The following is a 20,108-nucleotide window of genomic DNA, read 5'->3' as shown; positions in this document are numbered from 1 at the left end:
TCTTTGAGAAATGAAGTATGATAGTTTCAATGGCAACTATGAACATCAAGGCAAGAGGAAGTTGTGGGGGAAGGAGTGAGGGGGAGCTTTAAATATCAGCAGAGTACACTGGGAAACAAAGTTTGCCTCTGGAGAAGGAGCCAGGAATAACAGAGAATAAGGTAAGGAAAAAAACAGCCAATGTATTTTGTAGGAAACTCTCTAGGAGAGCCAGTTTGGTGCAGTGGGCAAGGCAGGTAAATAATAATAATAATAATAATAATAATACTGTAATAATAATAATAATAATATAATAATAATAATAATAATAATAATAATAATAATAATAATAATAATAATAATAATAATAATAATGTTGGAAGGGATCTTGGAGGTCATCTAGTCCAACCCCCTGCTCAGGCAGGAAACCTTATACCATTTCAGACAAATGGCTGTCCAGTCTCTTCTTAAAAACTTCCAGTGTTGGAGCATTCACCGCTTCTGGAGGAAGGTTGTTCCACTGGTTAATTGTTCTAACTGTCAGGAAGTTTCTCCTTAGTTCTAGGTTGCTTCTCTCCTTGACTAGTTTCCATCCGTTGCTTCTTGTCCTGCTTTCAGGTGCTTTGGAGAATAGCTTGACTCCCTCTTCTTTGTGGCAACACCTGAGATATTGGAACACTGCTATCATGTCACCCCTCACCCTTCTCTTCATTAAACTACACATACCCAATTCCAGCAACCGTTCCCTATATGTTTTAGCCTCCAGTCCCCCAATAATCTTTGTTGCTCTTCTCTGTACTCTTTCTAGAGTCTCGACATCTTTTTTACATCGTAGTGACCAAAACTGGATGCAGTATTCCAGGTGTGGCCTTACCAAGGCATTGTAAAGTGGTTAGGAACTTAGAGTTCTACTGAAGCATAAAAACTAGCTAGTGACCATTACCCATTCGCTCACTTTCAGCCCCAGGAAGAAGTCAATCACAAAACATTTTTGGAAAAGGTTATCAAGAAAATGCATGGAACTGAAAATGGCATGACTGATTTGAAGCTTTTAAAAATAAAACCCCAGACAATAATTCTTATCCTAATTTCTTCCTTCCTGCCTCTGCCCCATCTCCCTCTGCCTTTGTTGCCTGTTGCTGCATCTTTCAGCCTATCTTGTCACACTTCTTTTCTCTATAACTCAGACTTGGTATCCTGGCCCTGCTAAGTCTTTGTTCCTGGGAAGAGTGATTCGCACAAGAACAACGTTTTAAATCTGAATTTGTCATACAGGATGAAACACCCATGGCTCTCCCTTATATTTCAATATTTAAATCTTCCTGTACTGATTTTGGAGTCTGCCTTGTCTTCCCAACCCACAAAACATCCCACTGATCACTTTGCTGGAAGCAGAGTAGTCAATACTAGGACCATTTCGAACTAAGAGTCAAAATTTGCCTTTACTCCACAGTTGATGCTCAACCCTCTTCAGAAAGACTATTGCAGAAAGGAAACATCACCTCTGTCCTAAGCAAGTGGCTTCATAAAGAGCAAGAAATGGATTCTACAAAAGCACATGGATTTTTCCTAGCCAGTTTCCTTGTCCTCATGTTCTTGGGGAATCTCACAGAGGCTTGCAGATGTGTGCAAGTATCTCTCCAGAAAGCATGTCGTACAGCTAAGTTTGGTGAATTTTGAAAACGAATATTTTTCTCCCTTCCATCTCTTATTACTCCCCACTTCTTTACTTTGTAGGTTTTGCTGCCAGCATTAATCCTTCCAGTTGCAGCAAAATCATTCCGATGTCACGAAACCTGAACTTATTACTTATTTTGGAAGCCTTTGTAAATAAGACTAACCAGCATTGTTGAGTTTGCTCTGTACTGAGAATCTGCAAGTACCTCTTACTAGAAAAATCTCTGTCTCTCTCTGTCTCTGTCTCTCCAGTGATGAGGGCCAAATTTATGAGTGTCAAGCCGGATCCTAAATCTCCATCTTATTTTCCAAAAAATATCTATACTATTCAGCCCATTGAGGTAAGCCCCTCCTCCTCCTGAAACATTATCAGGCACAGCAAGTTTGCAGACATCCAATCTTTTGTGAAAGGATATTGTCCCTCTAATGACAAATTCTCCTGACCTACTCTTGCCTTTATCATATACTGAATTTTCTTTCTTTCTGAAGGTATTCAAGGGTCCAGAAGAACTAAGAAAAGCCCAGTTCCTCTACAGCTCAACCTCAGATGACTACTGTGGATATGTACACAAAGGCCCTCTCAAAGGAGATGACTACGTATTTTCAGGTAGAGAATACCAATTATCTAGTAATAATTAATACATATAAATTAAAAAGATGGCAAATTGCAAAACATTATTTTCAACCATCATTTTTACTAATCTGCTCTATATTATTGCATTCTTTGACCAAGTGACAAAATTAGTGGACCAGAGGAATGCTGTGGATATAATTTACTTGGACTTCAGTAAGGCATTTCATAAAGTAGAGCACAACCTACTACTCGATAAGATAGAAAAATGTGGGTTAGACAGCATCACCACCAGATGGATTCGTAGCTGGCTGACCGGCCGTACTCAGTTTGTGGTCCTCAATGGAACTGCATCTACATGGACGGAAGTGTGTAGTGGGTAGTGGGGTGCCCCAGTGCTCTTCAACTTCTTCATCAACGATTTGGATGAGGGGATAGATAGGGAACTCAATAAATTTGCAGACAACACCAAGCTGGCAGGAATAACCAATACTCCAGAAGACAGGCTTAAGATACAGGAGGATCTGGACAGACTTAAACACTGGGCACTATCTAATAAAATGAAACTCAATTGTTAAAAAAGTAAGGTGCTACATTTAGGCAGGAAAAACCAAATGCACAGGTATAGTATAGGTGGTACCTTGCTCAATAGTAGTGACTGTGAGAAGGATCTTGGAGTCCTAGTGGACAATCACTTAAATATGAGCCAGCAGTGTGCTGCAGCTGCCAAAAAAGCCATCACAGTGCTAGTCTGCATTAACAGAGGGATAGAATCAAGATCACGTGAAGTGTTAATACCACTTTACAATGCCTTGGTAAGGCCACACTTGGAATACTGCATCCAGCTTTGGTCACCATGATGTAAAACAGATGTTGAGACTCTAGAAAGAATACAGAGAAGAGCAACAAAGATGAGGTTAAAACATAAGGAACGGTTGCTGGAATTGGGTATATGGAGTTTAATGAAGAGAAGGACTAGTGGTGACGTGATAGCAGTGTTCCAATATCTCAGGGGCTGCCACAAAGAAGAGGAAGTCAAGCTATTCTCCGAAGCACCTGAAGGCAGGAAAAAAAACAATGGATGGAAACTAGTCAAGGAGAGAAGCAACCTAGAACTAAGGAGAAACTTCCTGACAGTTAGAACAATTAACCAGTGGAACCACCTGCCTCCAGAAGTGGTGAATGCTCCAACACTGGAAGTTTTTAAGAAGAGACTGGACAGCCATTTGTCTGAAATGGTATAAGGTTTCCTGCCTGAGCAGGGAGTTGGACTAGATGACCTCCAAGGTCCCTTCCAACTTTATTATATAAAACTTTTATGCATAAAACATGAAACTCAGTCAACTGAACACGCAAACTGACTGGCACTAATGGTTGACATGGGTTGCTGCCAGCATCCAAGGTATCAACCAGGTATCTCCTTAAAATGTAAAATGTTCCGAGTGGCACAGTTTTTTGTAGCTTTGCTGGAGTTATTGCAGGAAGCTGCAATTTCTTGATGTATTTTGCAAAGTTTTTGGACATAGTTCCCAGTGCCCCGATGACAATGGGTATCACTGTTACATGTTTCATCCATAATCGCGCAGTTTCGATGGCCAGGTCGCAGTATTTCGTAATTTTTCCAGTTCTTTTTCTTCGACTCTGGCATCTCCTGGTACAGCAATATCAATTGTTGTTGTTGTTGTTGTTGTTATTGTCCTTCTTGGTCACCTTCCATCACATTTTTGGAGGGATAAGCCAGTGTCAGTGTGATATTGTCAGTTCTTGCAGAGACTGAAGCCTGCTTTAAAAGACTGTAGATTTGCTGAGAAAAGGAGAAAGTCGGCTTATTTGGAACTGACACATTCCCTACTTAGAATATAGACCAAATGCCAACAAATTTTCAAGGGTTTGTGCAATGTCGTGTGGTCGCACAGAGAGACGGACACTTGAGCTGGGTAGTACTTCTTTATTGGATCAGGAATGAAGCTAGGGCGAAGGGGTTACCTGGCGTCTCTTTATACCTGCCCAGGTGAATCGCGACCAATAGATTCAAACCTGGGCTTCCCGCCAGTGCAGGTGGCCAATGGATTTAAACCCTGGCTTCCCGCCAGAGCTGACCATGCCCTGGGGCTGTCAACGACTTGCTCTATTCAGGCTTTCCCGCCAAAAGTGGTTATAGCCTGGAGCTGTCCAGCCCCCTGCTGTGCTGACATTCTGTGTATGCTTTAAGACAGGGGTCAGCAACCTGAAACAGTGAAAGAGCCACTCGGAACCGGTTCCCTCACAAAAGGAAAAACTGGGAGCCGCAAAAAATATGTGTGCATGCGCTTACAGGGTTTGACTGAAGACTGGAGCCAAGGCGAGATATGCACCTACCCTGCATATTTGAATTTTTAGTCCCACTTTTTTTTTTGACTGCACATGGCAGAAGACCGGGAGCCGCAGGAGACAGCTTAAAGAGCCGCATGTGGCTCCGGAGCCACGGTTTGCAGACCTGTGCTTTAAGAGCATACACTACAGTTTGGGTTTGGGTTGTGAACAAATCCTTGCAGCTACCTATTGACATCATCTTTATGTATATTTTCTATTTCAAAAGGGTCAATTTCAGATGATCGTTTTAAAATTTCACTGTGCAGCTTTGCAGAACCATGGGATAAAGTAACTTCTAAACAGAAAGAAATCCTGAAAAGTGGTGGTGGTAAGGGCTGCAGTATCTCCTGCCCTTAAGTCATAAACTTCATGGCTGTTATCAATATGCTAATGCTTAGAGAATGAGAAATAAACTAGATGAACCTGAATGCTTATTACCAGAAAGCAAACGATCAAAACAAGATGAGCGGCGAATCAATCTAATAAATGAAATGAAATAAAATGTGATTTAAGAGTGTCATTTATTTATCAGATGTTTATGTTTTCGATGTGATTACAGCTTGTTATGTACTAAAGGGTAAAATATGTACAATGTCATTGATAAGCCAGGGTAAACAAACAAACAATCTCTGTACAATTTTTTTTTAAAATTCCATTTATATCCCGCCCTTCTCCGAAGACTCAGGGCGGCTTACAAGCTTAGCAGTAGCCTTCATTCTATGTATATGCCTGCTTGTTAGGGCTTTCACACACATCCCAAGCGGCATTATTACAAAGTCAGCTTAATTGCCCCCAACAATCTGGGTCCTCATTTTACCTACCTCGGAAGGATGGAAGGCTGAGTCAACCTTGAGCCTGGTGGGATGCGAACCTGCACTAATTACAGGCAGCTGGTATTATTTAAGGAGGCATTAGCCCACTGCTCCACCAAGGCTCATTTACTATATTAAAAACAGTTTCCTGAGACATAGCAATTCTATGATAATTTCCCAACAGCTCACAAGTTAATTGAATAGCAAGGTGCCATTCCAGTATGGAAAAGCTCAGTTCTATCACTTTCTGCAAGAGTGAGGTAGGGGAGACCCTCTTCTCTCCAAAAGGGAAGCTGTTCCCTAGAGTCGGTGCTGTGATGGAATGGCGTAATCTCCTAATCTCCTTTCAGCCCCATTTAGTTCATAGAAATCTGGGATTGCTGTGATTATGATCTATGTACTGTAAATGTCAATCCTGGTTGGAGAAGGTGGTGCTGAAGATACTGTAGTGCCAGCCACGTAGGGCTCTATTAGACAAAACCAGCCCTTGGATTTTCACTCAGAAAATTATCAGTAACTTGTGCAGGGCATTGAACACATTACCCTCTCGTGGCAACTGCCTAAGAAAAGAGTTAAACTATTGTAAAACAGTCCCCAAACTTTGCAGGTGATCTAAAGGATAGCAGGCTGATAACAACCCAAGCTAATGAATAGTACAACAGTACTAGAAGTGGGGAACTACCCCAAACAAAGTCCTGGAAAAGGTCATTATCAATACAACCAATGTTGTTTCTGTCGCCGGCCTGGGAATAAATCCTGACTGAAAGGGACCCTCCCCAAAACACAGTTTCTCCAGAGTTTTGTGGTTGCCTTGTCAGTATCTTCTCTCCAGAAGGAAGGCTTCTGATGGGGTGGTCTTCCAATGGGCCAGATGTGGGCTGTGGCTCTTAAAGAGGGGGGGGTATTGCAGTCTCCTTCCATGTGTCATCATGTCCCAGCTACTGGCAGCAAAGAAAGGGAGATCTCCTTTTCTTTATCTTAGATGGGATCATCTGAAGAATGTCTACAAGGGGATCCAAGGTACAATGATAATGCAGCAGTGCAATTCATTGCATTCAGTAAGCAACTGAGCCGTCTTTCTGAAGCATATATGGAACCTGTGCACCGAGGCTTCTAAGGAGAGAGAACTGAATACAAGGATACGTAGCAAAAGGATTCTTCTGCTAATATGTAAGGCCGTAATCAGAGTCTTACATGCAATCACTGGGACATTGCAATGGCTGGAATGCTGAGGACCTATCACCAGGACCCTTTGCCAGGGCTACCATAGGTTTAAACAGTTGCCGAACGAGAAGTCATAACCTGGGAACCACATTTATTTTCATGGGGCCTGAGCTCTGACCAATCAATCTGATACCACAGAGAATGGTGAGATGCCTGAATCAGAAAAATTAAGCAAAAAAACTTACTCCATATAATCTATGCCCAACATAGATGCAGGCCAAGCACACAGAGAAATGAGTGGCATAGTCATAAACATAGTCATAACTCATTATCTTTTTTCCCCAGTTACCTTCATGCTAAGAATATAATCCACCGGGATCTCAAATCTATAGTATCCTCTTCTTGCAACTGACCAGTCTTGGGTACAGAACCTTTTGCTAATTTGTTACACCAGTATAAAAAAATTGATCATCTATCTCTTTTTAAATTTTCTTTCACGGGGTCCAATAAGGAAAATAATGTTTTCTGACCAGTTAATGTCATATTTAGGTCATATTTGACATTTCTTAACACTTGAAACCATTGAGTCTCTAAAACTAGATAGTCCAATTCTTCATTCCACAATTCAGATATATAACTAATAGTTACATCTTACTTTTTATTTATTTTATAAAAAATGAATTGTTGGTTCAACCACTGCATTTCTTAAGGTTCCTTAAGTTGCAGGAGGCTTTTAGAAGATCTGGCCATATTGTTCAATACTTACGTTTCAGCTGCATATCTAGCCAAGCAAAGATTGTAGAGAGACTACAATCACAGACTCTCTCAAAGAGTTAAAATATTTGAAATCAACTGATTTTAATATCTTATTTAGCCCAAGATTTCTAACAAATCATCTTCTCCGTCATTTTCAAATCTGGTTATTCCACAACTTCAGTTTCTCACGTGATTTGGGATTAAAGCACAACTGCTCATCTGTTAATAAACAAATAGGTTTGGCAGCCAAGATCCCTATATCATGAAGTCTGCAAAAGTCTTGGACAGTTTTTTTTTTTTAAATGAAGGTGAACATACGTACGTGTCCCAGGATAATGTTGCAGGATCCCACCTGGGTCAGTCACTGGGAGCAGAGGGTTAATCTTCCAAGCTTTCAGACTCGGGGAACTTCTCTCTAGCATCCTCCCCCCATTAATTGCTGAAGAGAAGAGCTGATGCCAGAAACACAAATGGCTAATTTTTATGCTCAGATAACGTAAGATATGCTGTGTCCAAACCTATCTTCCAGAAATCTGATCTATTCAAGCAAACCAAATGGGGACATATTATGCTGCCAGTTCTTTGAGAAATCAAGTGTGGCTAGTTTGAATGGCAACTATTAATATCAAGGAAAAAGAAAAATTGGGAGAAGGAGTGAGGGGAAGCTTTAAATACCAGGAGAATGCACTAGGGAAGCAAGTTTGCCTCTGGAGAAGAACCCAGGAGTAACAGAGAATAAGGTAAGGAAAAAAACAGCCAAATTTCTTTTGTAGCAAACTCTCTAGGAAAGCCAGTTTGGTGTAGTGGGCAAGGCAGGTAGGTTAGGAACTTCTAGTCAGGCATAAAAGTAGCTGGTGACCTAAGCCATTCACTCAGTTTCAGTTTTAGGAAAAGAAGTGTATAGTCTCTGATGTTGTATCCCATACAATGCATTCAGAAAGCATGGCCAAACTAAACAATCGGGAGAGAAAAACCAATGGTCTCTCTGACTTGAGCGCCAGAATTCCTGTGTGGAGATGGGAGATCACTGCAGCCCACCACTAATTTGAGCTTTCTGGCAGAGTGGCTAGATGGAAGCCTCTCCTCAATGCAAAACACAGAGAAGCCCATTTGGAGTTTTCAAAAAAGCACCTGAAGGACTGTCAGACTGTGAGGAATAAGGTTCTCTGGTCTGCTGAAATCAAGATTGAACTGTTTGATCTCAATTCTGAATGTTATGTCTGGGAGGAAACCAGGCACCGCTCATCACCTGCCCAATACCATCCCAACAGTGAAGCATGGTGGTGGCAGCATCATGCTGTGGGCATGTTTTTCAGCAGCAGGGACTGGGAGACTGGTCAGGGTTCAGGGAAAGCTGAATGGAGCAAAGTAAAGGGATATCCTCAATGAAAATCTATTCCAGGGCACTCAGGACCTCAGACTGAGCCAAAGGTTCACTTTCCAACATGACAACGATCCTAAGCAAACAGCCAGGACAACATGGGAGTGGCTTAGGGACAACTCTGTGAATGTCCTAGAGTGACCCAGCCACAGCCCTGACTTGAACCCTATTGAACATCTCTGGAGGGACCTGAAAATGGCTGTCCACTGATGGATGCCATCAACCCTGGCTGAGCTTGAGAGGATTTGCAAGGAAGAATGGCAGAATATCCCCCAATCCAGGTGTGCAAAGATTGTTGTGTCATACCCAGAAAGACCTGAGGCTGCAATTGCTGCCCAAAAAAGTATTGAGTGAAGGATCTGAATATTTATGCCAATGTGATATTTCAGATTTTTCTTTTTAATAAATTTACAGACATTTCTAAAATTCTCTTGTCAATTTATTGTTATGGGTACTAAGTGTAGATTAATGAGGGGAAAAAACGAATTTCAACAACTGTAGAATCAGGCTGCAGCATAACAAAATTGATAAAAGTGAAGGGGGTCTGAATAGTTTCTGAATGCACTGTATATATGAATGATCAAATAGCTGATCAACCATCCTCTGAATAGATACGTGCCCCAAACTCATTGATTTAGATCTAGGAAGAGTTTTGTGGCAAGAACAAATATTCTTGAAGGCACGCAGGAAAAAAACCGAATTAGAAGATGGAGGAGAGAATTTACAGAACAAGAAATAAGCCCAGAAGAGAACATGACTCAAGGATTTGATATCCCCCATGTTACGTGGAGGACATTGAATAACAGAGGGTGGGAGTGCCTAAATGTAAAACTAATATGCTCAAATGGGGATTGGAGTAGGATAACAACATGCAGTGTGAGTGTGGGAGACAAGAGACTGGCCCATTTGTTAGTCTGTTGATTACTACCAATAGAGTGCACCAGAAGAGATTTTATAAAATAAATAAATAAACCTTTATTGTCAAAGTATAACATGTGTACATTGAGATTAGCTGAGCCTCCCCCCGTGCTCCCTCCCCCCAACACACAGTGACAACAAACCCTCCATCCTACCACACCATGTGAACCAACTACACCACACACCGGCCTCCCAAGTCAATTCTGCATAAGTTCACAGAGATTATATCCCATTTAAAAGCCTAACAGCCCACGGATAAAAGCTATTTTTCAGCCTGTTGGCACAGCTGGCTATACTCCTATATCTCCTACCGGATGGTAGGAGAGTAAAGAGATACCGTCCAGATTTGTTTTCAGCCAGTGATAAAGCCAAAAAGGTGGCCTTGTTTTGGTAGTTTAAGGTTTGATCTGGACAATGAATGGATGAATGAATGAATGAATGAAATAATGCCCTAGGAAGAAGTCAATAGCAAAACATTTCTGGGAAATGTTATCAAGAAAATGTATGGAATTGAACATGCAGACACCAGAAGGCATGATTTGAAACTTACAAAAATAAAATACCTGTATCTAGACAATAATTCTTATTGTAAGGTCTTCCTTCATGCTTCAGCCCCCATCTCCGTATAGAAGGTGACTGTCTTTCCTGGGCTGGCATAGGAACCTCTGATTTTGTTGAGAATTGATGTGTCTTTGAGCCTAACTTGTTATACTTTTCTTCTTTACAACTCAGACTTGTTCTTTTGGCTCTGCTTTGTTCCTATGGAGAGTGATCACCTATAGGAACTGTTATGTACTGGGCTCTTGAGAAATACCACGTGGGTTGCTGGAGCAACTAACGGCTCTCCAGCAACCCAGACTACAAGTCTCCTGTGCTGCAATTGGCTATCTCCAGGTGGCAATGGTTGATTCAAACCTATTGGCTGCTGCTTAGGGTCTAGACTATATATTGCGACTAGTTGCAGCCATTTCCCCAGTACAGTTTCTGCATGAAATAAACTATGAGTTACCCTGTACTCGGTTACACATCTTCATTCCTGCGCCAAAGAACCCGCTATTTAACAGTGGCGACGAAGGTGGGATCCTGCTTCACTGAATAAAGAGTTGAAGTCTACAAGGGAAAGGCAGCGCACGCCGGAGGGAAAAGGCATTTCACCCCCCCTCTCAAGGTTGGCTAGCAAGCTACGCTAGCGACCTTGTGCTCAGTGGACTCATTCCCTGAGCCTGGAAGCAGGATTCGGAAGAACGCAGGAACCAGCAAGAAAGAATGCTGAAGGTCGGAAAACTGTGAGAATTCGACATGAAACACCCGGAGGAATGGCCATCATATTTATCACAAGTAGAAAACTACCTCAGGGCTACTTTGCGTGTGCGGCCCAGCAACCTTTGATTTCGCTGAGAACCTTTTCGTGCCGACAACGATTGAAGCGGTCTCCTACGCAGATTTCAAAAAGAAGCTAACCGGACAATTCCAGCCCAAGATGTCTGAAATGGCTTGGCAGTTCAAGTTCGACCAAAGAGTGCAGCTACCCGGTGAATCAGCTTTGGAATTCATAGCGGGCCTAAGGCAGGCTGCACGCCTATGCAAATTTTCAAATTTAGAAGAGCGACTACGAGACCGGCTCGTCTGCGGCCTATGGAACAGAACATTTCAGCAGAGACTCTTTGCTAGGCCAAATGTAACATTTTCTGAACACAAGACCAAGTGATGGCTGACGAAGGCACCGGGGGTGCAGTTCAAACCGTACAGCCTGCCAAATCGACAGAGTTTGAAGAAACGGTCCACCTTGAGGATGCCAAACGCATTGAAGAATCTTCCGAGGAAGAACAACCTGAAATGAACCGACTCCAAAAGCAACCCAATGTGCAACAACACAACAGCCAGCAGCGAGAGGACAGTTACAAGGCAGTTCTCTTATTGAGATGTAAGGGGTGCGGCAGCAACCATTTTCATGCCAATTGCAGATTTCAATCAGCCACGTGCAGAGCTTGCAGAAGGACAGGCCACATCGCAGTGGTTTGCAGAGCCCACCAGAGAGACCGGCCACCCAAACGCCAGTCGGAAGAACCGACTAGAAGAGGTACTGGGGCCCATGGTCAGTTAGTGTGGGGTTTTTCAGAAGCCATAGAAGTGTATGCCGCACCGGGGCTCAATGCCCCCTCAAACCCAAACTTAAGCTCATGGTAGAGCTTGAAGGAGTTCCATGTAAGATGGAATTGGACTCTGGCTCTGCAGTCTCAATTATTTCTCAAGACACTTTTAACTTCGTGTGTAGGCGCAGTAACAATTGGGCCAAACTAAGACCCTCAGATATAATCCTAACGGACTTTCAAAATGCTCACGTTAAAGTTAAGGGAGAAGCCACTTTGTTGGAAAAGTTTAAAGGGTTTTTGGGGCACCTGGATGTAATAGTAGTAGGGGGCCAGAGAATGAGTCTCATTGGACTCGATTGGTTTGATGCCTTAGGTATTCAGATTACTGGCATAAACTGGACACAAACTACAGACCTTGCGTCAGTATGCGAGGACTATGCGGATATTTTTGATTGAACCCTAGGAACATACACAGGCCCGCCTATCTCATTTAAGCTAGATCCCAACATAGTTCCAATCAGGGTTAAGCCTCGTAGGGTCCCCTTTGCCTTAAAACATAAAATTAATTCCAAAATCGATAAGCTTGTAGAACAGGGCGTGTTACAGCCTGTTGATGGTGGCGAGTGGGAAACTCCTATAGTCACTCCACTTAAAGCCAACGGGGAAATTCGCATTTGCGCTGACTATAAATGCACTCTAAATAAAGCTCTCAAGCAACAAGCTTACCCGGTCCCAGTGGTCAACCATATTTTAGCCTCCTTGCAAGGGGGTACTATTTTTGCTAATCTTGATTTAGCACAGGCCTATCAGCAATTGCTGGTTGATGAGGCCACAGCTGCGGCTCAAATGATCGTGACTCACAGGGGGGCTTTCAAAATTAAACGCTTACAGTTTGGAGTCAGTGTTGCACCGGGTATTTTTCAGGGAATCATGGAGTGTACACTCAAGGGTATTCAGGGTGTCTGCCCTTATTTTGTTGATGTTCTTGTTGCAGGGGAATCCCCAGAAGTGTTGGCCAGTAGGCTCAGGGCTGTTTTGCAGAGGCTTCATGAACCAGGCCTCAAATTAAAAAAGAACAAGTATGGTATCGGGGTTTCTTCAACAGAATTCCTGGGTTTCTGAATTGATGCTAACAGCATTCATCCTGCTGATTCTAAAGTGAAGGCCATTAAAATGGCTCCTAGGCCCAAATCAAAAGGAGAGCTACAAGCATTCTTGGGCCGCCTAAACTTCTATCACACATTTCTACCTCATAAGGCCACAATAGCAGAGCCCCTCCACAGGCTTCTAGATAAGAAAGCTCCATGGAAATGGACTAACTTACATGAAAAAAGTTTCCAGGACTTAAAAGCACTATTGTCAGAAAAGTTCACTGTAACTCACTACAAAGAGTCTAAACCTGTATGTCTTGCATGTGATGCATCTCCCTATGGGGTAGGGGCAGTTTTAAGTCACATAGAAAAAAATGGGAAACAGGTTCCTATAGCTTTTTACTCAAGGACATTGTCTTCTGCTGAGCGCAACTATGCTCAGATTGACAAAGAGGCCCTAGCCATCGTTGCTGGAATAAAATAATTCCATGACTATTTATATGGCAGGGATTTCATGGTCTACACTGACCACAAACCTCTGTTGGGACTTTTTACAACAGACAAACAAACCCCCCACATACTATCTCCAAGAATGCTGACATGGTCTATTTTCCTATCTGCATACAATTTTAAATTAATTCACAAACCGGGTAAGGAAATGGGCCATGCTGATGGCCTCAGCAGACTAATGGATCCAGATCCGGCTCCAGCTGCTAGAATATTGTCCATACAGGACATACATGAATTTCCCATCCATGCAGTGGACATTGCTGCTGAAACTGCCACAGATAAATTACTTAGTAGAGTGTTGTCATGGGTATACACGGGCTGGTTGGATAAAAGTCCAGGCTCAGAATTTCAAAGCTGTTTTGTCAGGAGGCATGAGTTATCTGCCCATAAAGGGTGCATTTTATGGGGAAACAGAGTCATAATTCCCACTTCCCTAAGAGTCATGGTTTTACAATCATTACATGAAGGCCATCCAGGCATTGTCAGAATGAAAGCTTTAGCTAGAAGCTACCTCTGGTGGCCTGGCCTTGATAAGGCCATTGTGGCTCAAGTCCATGGTTGTTATACATGCCAGCAATCTAGGCCTGAAATGCCACAGGCTTCAGTTCACAGGTGGGAGGAAACGCACACTCCCTGGTCTAGGGTTCACATAGACTATGCTGGGCCCTTTCAGGGGCAGCTCTTCCTTATAGTAGTGGATAGTCACTCCAAATGGCTGGAAGTAATTCCAGTTCCTAACATGACTACTGCTAGGACCATCCAGGTGCTGAGAAAACTCTTTGCAACACATGGGTTGCCAGATGTCTTAGTTTCAGACAATGGGGCCCAATTCACTGCTGCTGAATTTCAGGCCTTCCTTAGAGCTAATCTCATCAGACATGCAACGTCTGTGCCTTTTCATCCATCTTCTAATGGTCAAGCTGAACGCATGGTGAGGACAATGAAGGAATCACTCAAGCGCATTGTCACAGGTGACTGGCATCACTGATTGGCAGATTTTTTACTCTGCCAGCATTCTACGCCTTGCACTGCTACAGGCAAAAGTCCTGCAGAACTACATTGGGGGAGGCGTTTGATCACTAAACTGGACAGGTTGCATCCAGATAGAGTGGCAGCAGAAGCCTCTCGACCAAAACCCCCAAGGGGGCTGCACATGGGCGATTGGGTTTGGTCCAGGAACTATGGTCATGGGAATCTGTGGGTTCCTGGTCAAATTACCAAGGCATCCGGACTACTACCTTATGAAGTGGGGTTGGAGGGAGGGCGAGTTGTCAGACGTCACATTGATCAGCTCAGGAAACGGTTTCCAGAACGGCCACTAAGTGAGGACTGCATCATAAGTCCGTCCCAAGGTCCTCAAACTTGTGGCCAAACCAGTCCTCACATGGACTATCAGGACTTTTCCTTCTTGACTGAGGTGGAACTGGAGGGAGAACTGGGGAGCCCTGGAATGCAACATGGATCCCCTGAAGGAGCAAGCCAACAGAACTTCAGCAACTGCTGTGCCTACTCTGCCGAACAGTCTGACTCTGGGGTGGGCCAACCTGGAGAGGCCAGCCAGAGTGCATCAAATCCCCTTGACTCAGGAGCACAAAGCGACACAAGTCTAACCAGCCCACTTGGTAAGCTGGTAGACCACAAAGTGATGGGAACTCTGAGACGTTCCTCTAGGGCACACAAGCCTCCTTCATATCTTGCAGATTATGTTGTAAAATAGAGCTATATATTGTTGTAATTCCTGTTTGCCACTATACTACAGAAACTAGTGCTATGGTGTAACTGTCTAAAAGTGCCATCTTTGAAGCCTATTCATTCAGACGTTGTTTAATAACATTGTAACCTACATTGTTTTTTATTATTTTATTATTATCACTTTTACTTTAGTATGTTTGGATAATGAGTCTTGATAATTGTTGAGACTAACTGGTGTTATTATGGTCTGTTCTAAGAGGGGAGGGGTGCTATGTACTAGGCTCATGATGAATACCACGTGGGTTGCTGGAGCAGCTAACGGCTCTCCAGCAACCCAGACTACAAGTCTCCTGTGCTGCAATTGGCTATCTCCAGGTGGCAATGGTTGATTCAAACCTATTGGCTGCTGCCTAGGGGCTAGACTATATATTGTGGCTAGTTGCAGCCTTTTTCCCCAGTACAGTTTCTGCACGAAATAAACTATGAGTTACCCTGTACTCAGTTACGTGTCTTCATTCCTGCGCCAAAGAACCTGCTATTTAACAGGAACAAAGCTTTAAATCTGAATTTCTCTCATAGGATGAAACACCCATGATCCTCCCTTCTATATCAGTACTGTTCTAAGACCAATTATAGGGCAATTTTGAACTAGGAGTCACAATTTGCCTTTAATCCACAGTTGGTGCTCTCTTATTCAACGCTCTTCCAGAAAGACTGCTGCAGAAAGGAAACATCACCTATGTCCTAAGTGAGTGGTTTCATACAAAGGAAGAAATGGATACTAAAAAATCACACGGATTTTTCCTAGCCAGCCTCCTTGTCCTCATGCTCTTGGGGGATCTCACAGAGACCTGCATATGTGTAGAAACATCTCTCCGGGAAGCATGTTGCTCAGCTGGCTTTGGTGAGTTTTGAAAATTAATATATTTCTCCCTTCCATCTCTTACCACTTCCCTACTTTGTAGATTTTGCTGCCAGCATTAATCATTCCAGTTGCAGCAAAATCATTTCTATGTCATGAAAGCTGAATATAATACTTATTTCATAAGCCTCTGTAAATTAGACTAACCAGCACCACTGAATTTGCTCTGTACTGAGAATCTGAAGATATCTCTTACTACTTGGTTGTCAAACGTGTCGCGTCATGTGACGTGTCACAATGTATCATGACTTTTTTCGCATTACTGGAGCTGGGGTGGGCGCAATCTCCACATGATGCAACCTGCCCATGGGCCAGCAGTTTGACACCCCTATCTTACTAGAAAATCTCTTTCTCTTTTGCTGTCTCTCCAGTGATGAGGGCCAAGTTTATGAGTGTCATGCCGGATCCTAAATCTCCATCGTATTTTCCAAAACATATCTATACTATTCAGCCCATCAAGGTAAGCCCCTCCTCCTCCTGAAATATTATCAGGAACAGCAAGTTTGCAGGCATCCATTCTTTTGTAAAGGGATATTATCCCTTTCATGAAAAATTCTCCTGACCTACTCTTGTCTTTATCATATACTGAATTATCTTTCTTTCTGAAGGTATTCAAGGGTCCAGAGGAACTAAGAAGAGCGCAGTTTCTCTACAGCCCAATCTCAAGTGAATACTACGGATATGTACACAAAGGCCCTCTCAGAGGAGATGACTACATATTTTCAGGTAGAGAATACCAATTATCTAGTAACAACATAATTAATACATAGATAAATTAAAGTGAATGGCACATTGCAAACCAATATGGAGGATCAGGATCATGGGGAGGCTGAGCACCACCACATGTTTATTGGACCCGTGCCCTTCCTGGCTGGTTTATGCAGCCCGGGAGAGGACATGCAGCTGGTTCCAGGCAGTTATATCGGCTTCTCTGAGTGAGGGTAGCTTCCCCGCCGTCTTGAAAGAGGCGGTGGTGAGGCCTCTCCTCAAGAAGCCTGCCTTGGACCCAGCTGTATTGAACAACTTTCGTCCTGTCTCCAACCTTCGCTTTCTTGCGAAGGTTGTTGAGAGTGTGGTGGCACATCAGCTCCCTCTGGTCCTGGATGAAGCGGATTATCTAGACCCGTACCAATTGGGTTTCAGGCCCGGGTACAGCATGGAGACGGCATTGGTCGCGCTGGTGAATGATCTCTGGAGGGCTCGGGACAGGGGGCATTCCTCTGTTCTGGTCCTGTTAGAACTCTCAGCGGCTTTCGATACCATCGACCATGGTATCTTGCTGCGGCGTCTCAGGGGATTGGGAGTGGGAGGCACGGTTTTACAGTGGTTCTCCTCCTATCTCCAGGGACGTTCGCAGTCGGTGTTGGCAGGAGGGCAGAGGTCGACCGCGAGGTCTCTCATTTGCGGAGTTCCTCAGGGGTCGGTCCTCTCGCCTCTCCTGTTCAACATCTATATGAAACCGCTGGGTGAGATCATTCGTGGTTTTGGAGTTGGGTATCATCAGTATGCTGATGATACTCAGCTTTTCCTTTCGACCCCAAACCACCCCAGTGATGCCCTCAACGTGATGTCCCGTTGCCTGGAGGCGGTTCGGGTCTGGATGGGGAGGAACAGACTTCAACTCAACCCCGACAAGACCGAGTGGCTTTGCATACCTTCATCCCGGGTTTATTTGGACATTCCACCTCTCACTATGGGGGGTGAATTATTACCCCCCGTAGATAGGGCTCGCAACTTGGGAGTCCTCCTAGATTCACGGCTCACCCTGGAAGACCATATAGGAGCTGTGACTAGGGGGGCTTTCGCCCAGGTTCGCCTGGTGCGCCAGTTGCGGCCCTATCTAAGCCGGGATGATCTATGCACGGTCACTCATGCGCTCGTGACCTCTCGACTTGACTACTGCAACGCTCTCTACATGGGGCTGCCCTTGAGGACCACCCGGAAGCTCCAACTGGTACAGAATGCAGCCGCGAGAGTTGTGTTGGGAGTCTCCCGATACTCCCACGTTACACCTCTGCTCCGTGAGCTGCATTGGTTACTAGTTGCCTTCCGGGTGAGATTCAAGGTACTAGTAATGGTATTCAAAGCCCTACATGGCAGGGGTCCGGAGTACCTGAGGGAACACCTGCTGCCGGCATCGACTTCCCTCCGCCCTGTGCGTTCCCACAGAGAGGGCCTCCTCAGGGTGCCTCCGGTCAGAGAATGTCGACTGGTGGCCCCCAGGGGGAGATCCTTCTCTGTGGGCGCCCCGGAGCTATGGAATCAGCTCCCGGTTGAGCTCCGGACGGCGCCCGACCTTCGCTCCTTTCGCCGCGAGCTAAAAACATACTTTTTTGAACAAGCTGGCCTGGCCTGATGAGGGGATCGGGGGGTGGGTTTGCTATTGCTATTTATTAGGTTTTAAATATGTATTTTAGTATGTGGGCATTTATTTAATTTAGTTTTAACTTTTGTAATTTGTTTTTTTATTCTTGCCCTGTTCACCGCCCTGAGTCCTGCGGGAGAAGGGCGGTATAGAAATATTATTAAATAAATAAATAAATAAATATTTTCAACATTGCCATTATTCCTACTTTGATATTATTTCTTGGTCACTTTCCATCCCACTTTTGGAGGGATAAGCCAATATCAGTGAGGTATTGTCAGTTCCCATAGAGATAGGAAGCTTGTTCTACAAGACTATAGATTTGGTGAGAAAAGGGAATGCGGTAGTGCAGTGGCTTAATGACATGGGAAGTGCTGGCTAGAAATGGTCTGCACTCTGGTGGTTCGAGTGTGGCTCCTTGAGACAGAGTGAGATCCCATAACTAAACTGCTAGCTCCTGCCCATTCAGCAGTTTGAAAGCATACAATATTACAAGTAGATAAATGGGTACCACTTTGGTGGGAAAGCTGCATTCGTGTGTGCAAAGAGTCAAAGTTGGTGCTGGACCTGCCCAGATGTGAGGCATCACGACATGAGGTGAGGCAAGGTGAGACCAGCGGATGAGTCCGGATGAGCCAGGAAACCGATCAGTGCTAGTTAGCTGGTGTAAAGCTAGTTTGCCCCCTAGGGGTACCAAGGATATGCACTCAAGCACTGAATAGATGAACTAGCAATCTAAGCTGCCAGGACTGCATTGGGTCTGGCCACGTGTAGATTTCCCTGACATTGTATGCCATATAGGCTAAACAAATAATAAATGTTGAGAAAAGGAGAAAGTTGGCTTATATGGAACTGACATTATTCCTTACTTAAAATGTAGAGCAAACATCAAAAAATGTATAAGGGTTAGGGTTAGGGATGTGAACAAATCTTTACAGTTACATATTGACACCACCTTTACCTTCTTTATTTCAAAAGGGTCAATCTTTGACAATCGCCCCATAATCTCAATGTGCAATTTTGCAAAACCATGGAAAAAAGTAAGTTCTGAAATGAAAAATAAACTAAAGAATGGTAATGACTGCAGTACAAGTTGTGCAAACTTATAAACTTCATGACCTTTACTGTCAACATACTAATACTTGGAGAAAGACAATAACCAGATGAACCTGAATGCTTATTACAAGAAAGCAAATGCTGGAAACAAGATGAGCAGCAAATAAATCTAATAAATGAAATGAAATGTTGTTTAAGAGTATCTTTTATTTATCGTATGTGCATGTTGTCAATGCAATTCCTGCTTGTTATATACAAAAGGATAAAATATCTACAATATATATCATTGATAAGCCTGGGTAAACAAACAAACAAACTCTGTACAATTTACTATCCTAAAAACAGTTTCCTGAGATATAGCAATTCTATGATAATTTCCCAACAACTCACAAGTTAATTTAATAGCAAGGTGGAAAGACGTAATCTCCTAATCTCCCTTCAGTCACATTTAGTTTATAGAAATCTGGGATTGCTGTGATTATGATCTATGTATTGTAAATGTCAATCCTGGTTGGAGAAGGTGGTCCTTAAGATACTGTAGTGCCAGCTACGTGGGGGTCAGACAAAACCAGCCCTTGGATATTCACTCAGAAAATTATCAGTAACTTGTGCAGGGCATTGAACACATTACCCTCTCATAAAGGTAAAGGTAAAGGTTCCCCCGCACATGCGTGCTAGTCGTTTCCGACTCTAGGGGCCGGTGCTCATCTCCGTTTCAAAGCCGAAGAGCCAGCGCTTGTCCGAGGACGTCTCCGTGGTCATGTGGCCG

The 20,108-nt window shown here is 43.6% G+C and overlaps 1 protein-coding gene across 1 annotated transcript; it reads left to right on the top strand.

The window, feature by feature from the left end:
- Window positions 1–806: 806 nt before the first annotated feature.
- On the top strand, window positions 807–19,512 carry LOC310634082 (uncharacterized protein). The gene is made up of 7 exons (XM_083352135.1): window positions 807–1,648; window positions 1,909–1,997; window positions 2,146–2,263; window positions 15,676–15,900; window positions 16,290–16,378; window positions 16,527–16,644; window positions 19,262–19,512. The coding sequence occupies exons 1-7, from the start codon at window positions 1,519–1,521 to the stop codon at window positions 19,390–19,392; spliced, it is 900 nt and encodes a 299-aa protein (XP_083208261.1). The 5' UTR covers window positions 807–1,518; the 3' UTR covers window positions 19,393–19,512.
- Window positions 19,513–20,108: the final 596 nt, after the last annotated feature.

This window comes from Vipera ursinii, assembly GCF_947247035.1.
Source record: "Vipera ursinii genome assembly, chromosome: 2".
In the NCBI taxonomy this organism is placed as follows: domain Eukaryota; kingdom Metazoa; phylum Chordata; class Lepidosauria; order Squamata; family Viperidae; genus Vipera; species Vipera ursinii.
The sequence above is the reverse complement of the archived record's forward strand: the minus strand, read 5'-3'. Positions and strand labels throughout refer to the sequence as shown.

What these genes read in the sequence shown, in the direction of transcription:
- LOC310634082 (XM_083352135.1), top strand. Translation starts at nt 1,519, where the DNA reads ATGGATTCTACAAAAGCACATGGATTTTTCCTAGCCAGTTTCCTTGTC. An exon ending in ATGTTGCTCAGCTGGCTTTG is followed by an intron (nt 15,901 to 16,289) that starts GTGAGTTTTGAA and finishes CTGTCTCTCCAG; the next exon opens with TGATGAGGGCCAAGTTTATG. An exon ending in AGATGACTACATATTTTCAG is followed by an intron (nt 16,645 to 19,261) that starts GTAGAGAATACC and finishes TTATTTCAAAAG; the next exon opens with GGTCAATCTTTGACAATCGC.